This window comes from Diadema setosum, chromosome 3, assembly GCF_964275005.1.
Source record: "Diadema setosum chromosome 3, eeDiaSeto1, whole genome shotgun sequence".
Lineage (NCBI taxonomy): Eukaryota > Metazoa > Echinodermata > Echinoidea > Diadematoida > Diadematidae > Diadema > Diadema setosum.
In genome coordinates this window covers 11,594,378-11,603,883 of record NC_092687.1, presented here as the reverse complement: position 1 = coordinate 11,603,883, position 9,506 = coordinate 11,594,378, and the positions used below count along the sequence as shown (strand labels likewise).

The following is a 9,506-nucleotide window of genomic DNA, read 5'->3' as shown; positions in this document are numbered from 1 at the left end:
AACAACAACAACAACAAGATCACTATTGCTGTCATCACGACTTAATTAGCATCAGTTTTATTTGTTTACTTTTACAAATAAGAAACGTAATAGATCAACGATAATTAACAATGATGTGATCAAATAAGTGATAATTATGATTACTCATGATCTTTTAATCTTACACGTACATGAACAGAACAACATAAACGTGTAAACATGTCAATATTTTGAGGTACTACGGGAGGAGAGCGTAGTCAATACACAAACACACACACATACACACACACACACACACACACACACACACACACACACACACAAAGGAGCTCGTTCAATTGTATCCAAAGAAAATAGATCGCTTTCTAATATTTTGTCTGTTTCAATTCAATCCTGTTTACTCGGATTTCCACTGGGTTTATACCATGAATGCATTGGGATGCATTGCAATTAGGAAACCAGAGTGCCGTGGATGCGTACTACGCGAACAAGACCTCCACCCACGGGTTCACGTACGACGTTGACCGGTTTACATACTACGACATGACGAGTGAAATGACCTTCACCCCCACTTCCGTCAATGATGGTGATATTCTCCAGTGCCATGTGTACGGGCTTATGCGATCAGCAACACTTCAATTTGATGGTGAGTGTTTCATTATTTTCATTGGAGAACCCTCTTAATATTTGTCTTGTATTTAGATTTGCCTAAAATGTTACTCAGATTGATTTTCGGGTATACAGTGGTTGACTGTCACGTGTTTCGGGGCTTAAAATGTACCTACAAAATGTAATTCAGCTATGCGTAGCTTCATGTAGGCCCTATGTATGGAAATCATAATCGGCAAAAACGAAAACAAACGCGCGCGCGCGCACACACACACACACACACACAAACGTGTCTTCGAAATCAAACGATTTACAAGGAGAAACAGTGATGGCCCGTGGGACACAAGGCTTTTTACTTCTATTCTGTAATTACCTCGCACGGGTAACTTTGAAGAATAAGATAGTTATATCGACTCAGTGTTTTTGAATGAAGTTTGCATTTTCGGACAACTGTGAATAGAGTTTATTTGGAATCTGGGAGTGTGGTTTGATTCACGCCTAGCCTTTGACAGACATATCTCGGAAGTATAATGTAAAAATTCATTTTATCATTTGTTTAATATTGCACATATTCGAAAGCATATGACACGGGAAAGTACTGAAAAAAATCATCCCTGCGTTTTTCACAAGTATAGATTGGAATATTTTAACAGTTTATTTTATGGCTTACCTTATAATTAGGTAAATTACAAAGGGTGCAAAATGCATGTGATAGATCAGTCTGCAATTCTCCTTCAATCATATTCAAAACTCTGTTGATTGTATACAGCGCTACTCTTGGTACAGCACCAGTGTACATACAATAACTTTTAGAGTTAAAAACATCATTTCAAACATCTTATCACCTCCGAAGTTCACGGGATCAAACATAATTGAAATATCCATCAGGGAAATCAGAAGTTACTCTTGGTGACAGGGCATTTTATGCTGCACCAAAACTATGGAATAATCTCCCTTTGTTTGTAAGACAAGCAGTTACAATTAATGAGTTTAAGGTCAGGTTAAAAAGTCATTTCTTGAAGTAATGTATTTTATGTTTGAATTTCTTGTATGTATGTTATTTTGTAATGCACAGTAGAGTATGTTATTACAGTAGCTGCGCATTATAAATGTCCTTTATTGTTATTATTGAAAGTTTGCCTCCTCATATGCTTATCAAGAAGAAGTAGTGTTAAGTTACCGTATTCCATGGATAATAGTTCATGCGTTTCAATTACCCTCTTATTTTCTTTTCTCCCTTTGCCCTAACTTTTCTAAGGTGGTAAACCCACTCCTGACATTGCAGTACCCAACCCTACACTCACTCAGGCTCCACTTCCAAACATCCTATCCCTCGATGCTGTGGAGCTGAGAGGAAAAGATAACGTAGTGAATCTTGTCATCTCGTGTCACGTGAACTTCACCGATCAGCCGTTCCCGTACCTCCACACCTACACCATTGAGGCTGGGAATACCACTCTCTCCTCATCAAGCCGCACTTCATCCATCCTCTCGCCACGCCCTAACGACTGCATCAACCTCACATGCTCCGCGACGAACGGTGTTGGTTCCACCACATCGACGCTCTGGCACTGCCCGAAAGGTATAGTTAGGAACAGCTACCAAACAAGCCTCTTCACCAATGTTTTTTGCTACTACCGTTTGGTTGATAACCGAAAACTCGTTAAACTAAGAGAGCGAGAGAAAAAAGAAAGAAAGACAGAAAAGAAGAAGAAGAAGGAGAAGAAGAAGAAAAGAATCAGTTAGACACACCGGCTCAGACGTATGGAATTCTTTGCCATCCTAGTCTCGCGCAATTGACCCAGTTGATTCTTTTGAGAAAAAAAAAAATCGTTAAACATAGGTTCTTTCGTCAAAAGTTCAGTGACCTAACCTACCTATTCACCAAACGTATTCTTTTGTTATATGAAGCATTTTGGTTCTTTGGAGTTGTCACAGAATAATTGTCACCCCTTTTCCTGTACATGGATGGTTCTGCAGCTTCACCCAGCCTTTACCAGGCAACTGGGTGAAAGCACATGTTGTATTAACAAGTACAGCGAACGAGGAATCTTTTTTTTTTTTTTTTTTTACTACATCGTCTCTTACTTTTTCTCATTATCTTCCAATTTCGCCATCCCCCTTTTTTAGCATCACCTGTGTACATGTCTATTTTGGATTTGTTTTGTAAAATAGTTTCTTGTTTTGTTATAGCTAAGCGTATAGATAGTTTATCAAAACTATTTTTTTTTCTGTGTATCTAATGAGGCACCAAACATCAATCTTCGCTTTACCCTCCTGCACGGTAATATGATCTTCTTTATGGGCCTATATTTCTGTATATTGTGACAATTACTTTTTTTTTTTTTAAATATATTCTTTCATGAGCAAAGCTAGTCATAATACATTATGATTTTTTTTTCTATAGTAATTTGTTAATTTGTTCCACGCAGAAAACAATGGGTTTTAAAAAAAATGCTCTGGCCTAGAACAAGGCAGTTTTAGTAGGGATTCCTTTTTGTGAGTTCATCCCTGGATAAATTGTTTTTCCGTTATACTTTAATCTAATTGAACAAGGTAATCGTATGGCTGAAAACACCAAATTGTCAAAATTATGAAAGAGAGAGATTTATATTGTTAAGGGGAAATCCAGTCCAATATAAGTTAGTCTGAAAAAGAAAGAGTAATAGAGTAAAATATTGCGAGTTCAATGGTATAATTTTGATCGAAATGAGATGAATAATAAAGAAGTTATGACATCTTGAAGTTTCGCTATTTTGGGGGGAAACAGCCAATATGAATATGCACACGGCAAAGTGAGCATGTCATTTCCTCACAATTTACCATATAATTTGTACATAAAGTTTTTAAAATTTCCATCATGTTTTTTTCATTTAAACGCAATTATGCCGGGGTTCAAATCCTCGTATATCTAACTGATCACTATTCTGAAGTTATTCAACCAGAAATAATATAATGTTTCAGACTTCAAAGACAGAAACATTGAATTTTCGTCATTTTCTGGTACACGATCAATAGAAAATTGTAAGGGTATGTCATGGTTAGCTCACTCATTTGCATATTCATTTCCACTGTACAAGAACTGTTTTGCAGAAATTAGCAAAACTTCAAAATGTCATAACTTCCTTATTTTTCATCCGATTCCAGTCATTTTTTTTTTTTTTTTTTTTACCGTTGAACTCGTAAGATTTTACAAATTTTATCAAACTTTCTATGATTTAAAATGCTCTATAAACGCGACTTCATACTCTGTTTTTACAAAAAGTCCCTACCCTGGGAGGGGGTATCCCCTTCCCACACCCTCTCCCGCTTGGTCGCTTCGCTCCCTCGCCGAGGATCTCACACCGTCACATAAATGTATACTCTCGTACACTGCCGTATGTTATAATCATAGTCCTTCGCAGTGATCTTTTTACTATGTTTAATTCCCTAGAAATTTGATTTAAAATGCTCTATAAACGCGACTTTTAAACTCTGTTTTTACAAAAAGTCCCTACCGTGGAAGGGGGTATCCCTCCAACACCCTCCCCCGCTCCGACGCTTCGCTCCCTCGCCGAGGATCTGACACCGTCACATAAATGTGCCCCCGTCGAAATTTTGCCCCCCAAAAAAAACAAAACAAAAACAAAACAGAACAAAACAAACAAACACCAAAACAAAACAAAACAAAACAAGCCCCCCCCCAAAAAAAAACAACAACAACAACAACAAACAAACAAACCAAACCAAACCAAACAACAACAACAACAACAACCCACATAAAAAAGCAGAAGTGTTCCGGCTTGCTTAAATAAGAGTTCCTCCATTTTCTATATACGCTTATGTATTTTCTCCTCCTTTTTTGCTCTGACTTCACAGATCCTCCTCTAAATGACATATTATCAGTGATAGTAGAATCACGCGAGGACGAAAACGGAGAGCGTAGTCTTATTGTTACATGTCACATTGACGCAGACGACCAACCCTTCCCGCCGATACATACTTACAAGATCGCCGTCGAAGATAACCTAGTATCGATATCAGCTTCTCCAACTGCGACCATTGACCTGCGACCTACGACGTGTATCGATGTTGTCTGCACTGGTCTGAATGATTTCGGGGAAACGATGAAGAGCAAGAGCTACTGCCCAAGACCATCAGGTCAGATCGAGCCCCTCCTAGTCTCCCCCCCCCCCCCCCCACACACACACAGACTTTTAGGACTCATTTGGCTCGAGGCTAAGTTGACTGTTATCATGTGGTGAAGACAGTCCGGATAAACAATGTACACAGACTATGGCCTGCAAAAGAAGAAAAGAACGTACGCGAAACAAGCAACACAAAAACAAAACAAACGAACTTAAAGCTTGGCTTTGTATATTCTATACATTTACTTTCTATCCCACTGAAAATGTCTGATTGCTTTTATGGACTCGTTAATGCACATACGTGTCATGTCATACACTTAGATGTACACGTTTGGAAAAAAAAAAAGTATATCTAAGTGTGTTCTCGTATATCTAAACATAATTATTCAAACCTATTACAGATGTTGATCCGGAAATACCACGGAGTGATATTCTCGAAATTCGAACCAGGGAGATCAAGGGAGTGGGGGACAGTGTGACCCTGGTCATCACTTGTCATGTTGGCCTCTCCGATCAGCCCTTCCCTCATCTCCACACTTACGATATCGCGGTCCATAACCGCACGCTGTCGACTTCGAGCTGTGCCTCGGCAATCCTCTCACCGCTCTCCCATGGTTGCGTCAACATCACGTGCTCGGCGACCAACGGATACGGGGAGACGATGACGTGGATGGAATACTGTTGCGAAGAAACTACTGGGGGTAATCATAATAAAACATTGTTCTCTTTTTTTGTTCCGACTTGTTAACAAAATAGTTCTTGGTTTGACATAGGGTAGCCTTTTGTCAAGGCCCTCTCGCTGTAATGGGCGAGCGAAGCGAGCCCAGCCGAGCGCGCCAGCGCGAGGGCCTTCGAGATCTGCTTCACACATTATTATTCATGACACGTGAACCCTTCTGAATACTCATTTTAATGGCTTCCGGTCAACCAATGGAATGGCGCGCTCCCCGCATCCTCGGCCTTGGTGTTGTCATGCCTGTTCGCATGCATCACTGACCACCCGAGGAGGTCTGCCACGGAACTCTACACACTCTGTGTGTAGAGTTCTGTGAGGTCTGCGGCAGCGGCGTGCATTCGCTCTATTCAAATCGGGTTCGAGCAGACAGACACGCTGATTGGTCGGTCGACTTTTGCTCCCGAAATCGGGGAGCAAAAGTCGGTAATTCAAAGGGCTAACAAAAGGATGCGAAGCAGATCTCAAAAGGCCCTCGCGCAACCCCACTCAGCTGGGCTCTCTTCACCATACAGCGAGAGGGCCTTGATAAAAGGCTAGACAGAGGGCGGTTTGAGGAGCGAGCACCACAGACACAGACACACACATACATACATATATATTACATATAATATATATATACACATACATATACATTATACATGCTTTATGTGTATTACATGTAACATTATAATTATTAAAACCAGCAGCCGACGCCAGAAACTATGCGTTACAATTTGTTAAAAAAAAATCACGTGAAAATTGATTCTGGTTCATTTTACTGACTTACAAATCGTATTACGATGAATATACCGTAATAGTGATTAATGGATGGAAAATATCAGTAGGGCCTACTTGTGCAATACAATCGAAAGCAGGCAATAGCAATAATGGGTTAAGTACAGTCAACACAGAGGTAACTATAGGTTTGATTATCGATGTTAGAGTAAACTAGACCGATGAACTATGTCATCTTTCTATGTCAGATAGAGACTTTTATGCGGTTGCCTGTGCTGCTTAAAAGTAGTAATGATACAGTAATGGTGATAATGATTACGATAACAATATTACATACTGAATATTAATGATAATAACAATTATGATGATAATGGGGATATTTAGCACAATGGCTACAATAACACTATTGCAATAAATAAGACTCGAAAAAGACAGTCACGCAAATATATTTTATATTATATGTTGTAGTATATTTGCTTCACTCCTTGATGGATGAAAAAAAAAACCTGAATTAAATTGAATTGAAATGAGCGCATGGAGAAGCATGTGCTTATTATATGCTTTAGAAATATATAATAATAATAATAATAATAATAATAATAATAATAATAATAATGATAATAATAATAATAATAATAATTATAATAATAATAATAATAATAATTATAATAATAATAATAATAATAATAATAATAATAATAATAATTATTATTATTATTATTATTATTATTATTATTATTATTATTATTATTATTGTTATCATTATTATTATCATTATTATTATTAATATTAGTAGTAGTATTCAATGTTCAAAATATCCAACAACAAGGAATAGCTGCGGTGTTGTCTACTCCATCTGTTACCTCCTTTACTTCTGTAGACCGCTCAACCATAAAATCTTTTTCCAATGCAAGAAATCTATTCCGCTGACAAGATCTTATTTGCACCTGTCCTTTCGCCATTTTCTCATATTTCCCTGTGTACCTGAATTCTTTGCTTGCCAAAAAAAATATCCATACTGAGGTATTCAAGGTGTATTGAACGTATTCAAGTATGAAAACGTGTGTAAACTGATCGCTGTTTTTTTTTTTTTGTTCTGTTTTTTTTTTTTACCTCAATATTGGGAATACATCATGTGTTTGTTCGTAATGCATGTACCTGATATCAGATGCATAAAAAGGTCATTCCCATAAAGTTCACCCAACGTTTGCTATCTATCTGTCATATTTCGTTATTAGGGGGTCCAATAGCCAATCCTCATCGTAGCGCCCTGCAACGGTCGTCAACCACGTACGCTCTTCTCTTCGTCATCGTCATCATGTGCGTTATCACCCGTGTCACTGTCGTCATGAGGAGAAAATTTGTTTACGTAAAACCGGTACGAACTCTTCAATCGAGACACATTGAAAATGAAAATATCATTTTAAAACGCTCTAGTTCGTGAAGCCAAAAGGCCATCCGACATATGTGACTCTGCATTACAAAACCAGTCAAAAGTCGCCACACACGGATTTTCAGCCATTAAAGGGAAGATTCTGAAAGAGCAGCCTCTAAGCCTTAAAATAATGTACAATCAGTTCAAATGTACACTCCTAACATAAATAAATATTTGACAGAACGCACACATTCGGGGAAGTGTGAACTGAGAAAAGAGGTTCTGAAGTATAGGGTCTATTCAAGCGATTAATCTTTAATACTAAGTCGTGCTGGTTGTGCGTCGAATGAGAAAAACAGGATGTAAACCATCAAGATGAAATTGAATAACACAACCTAGCCATGATTATCGCCAATTTTCAAAGCAGTAGCACTATTCGTTCAAAGTTATTAGAGTTGAAAGTGCACAAAGGATTTATAAGGGGTCATAGAAAAACAGCTGAAAGCACACTTCCCCATTCATATTATAATAAAAAACTATGTAGAAAAACAATAGCTCTTTTAAAAATCTGAAAAGACAGTAACATTGATTTGGTTGATCCATTTCACCATTTTCGAGTCTTTGTGTAAAATAAGTCAAGACTGCGTCTTTTTGTTGGTTTTGTGATGCGCGGTCACATTAATATAATTTTTTTTTTCATCATTGGGTTATTTATTCAATTAAGCAAATTCAACATAAAACAAATCAAATATCATAATCACAAAGATACATGGCTGCATCGTTTGTAATTTCAATTTCACAATGCACTGAGTTTGTATTTCTTTAAGCTGTTCTTCAGTTATCTTTATACTTTTTACCCTTTTCAAGTAGAAAAAAAGGTGAAAAAATAATTTTGCCTTGAAACTTAGGTAACCTTTTGGTATGAAAATGAGAGTTAATGAAACATTTCGTTTGACACACAACAACAGAAATAATCCCCCTCCCAAAAAAAACAAACAAACTGAAATTAGGCATTTGATTATATCTTTTCCACTTCACTCATGAATTAAAAAAGAAAAATGATTTATGTTGAGTTTGAAATAAAGACAAACGAATAAAAACATATCCTAACGACAATATAAATATTTTCATGACGTACTTCTCTATCATTATTTGGTTGTTTGTGTATGACATAAGACTGTTAAAAAAGTAAAAGTCACTCAACCCTCACTTTTGCACACCTTAATCTATTTTGCCGAGCCCCCGCTCTGTTGCGTGACGCTGAAGAGAGCGGCATCAGTGAAGGCAATATTTTGCTAAGTGCCTTTACCCCTCATTCTGCGATCAGTGTTTTCTACTATAAAGCAGATAGGAGTTTAAAACACTGTGTGGGCATGTGCATGGTGTGTGTTTGTTTGTGTGTGTTTGTTTGTGTGTGTGTGTGTGTGTTTGTGTGTTTGTGTGTGTGCAAGTGCTAAACCTAATAAGTAACTAGCAGGGCGCCCTCTCTCACAATTGTTCCCTAAGTGTTGCTTCGATAATCTATAGCCTAATTTTATTTCTCACAAATGACGTAGGAAATAATTGAATCATTTTGTTCTCCACAGACAGACAATGACGGCATTGTAACCGAATAACGTGATTCGGAGTTTCTCGCCTGAACGGGAAATCATCGCATGGTACGTCACAAGAAGGGATCACTAATTGCGCAGAATGAATCATATAGACATTGTAACTTATGATAGAAACCCAGTGAAATAAAGTCCATTAATCTATACCAGGGCCTGCATGAAATGAATAATGATGATGATTCTTTCAAGTAATCAAGGAAGTTTCAAGGAATCACCAATAAGGCGAGATGAATCATACAGAAATTGTAAATTAAGTTAGAAACCTAGAGAAACATAAGTCCAGAAAAAATCATACAAGGGCTTGCATTAAAGAAATGATATTGATGTTCTTTCAAGATTGAAAACTCTGTTGTGAC

General features: G+C 37.5%; 1 protein-coding gene across 1 annotated transcript; it reads left to right on the top strand.

Moving 5' to 3' along the window:
- The first annotated feature begins 4,694 nt into the window (after window positions 1-4,694).
- LOC140246544 (uncharacterized) lies at window positions 4,695-9,156 on the top strand. The gene is made up of 4 exons (XM_072325886.1): window positions 4,695-4,728; window positions 5,117-5,416; window positions 7,404-7,543; window positions 9,127-9,156. The coding sequence occupies exons 1-4, from the start codon at window positions 4,695-4,697 to the stop codon at window positions 9,154-9,156; spliced, it is 504 nt and encodes a 167-aa protein (XP_072181987.1).
- The last annotated feature ends 350 nt before the right edge of the window (window positions 9,157-9,506 follow it).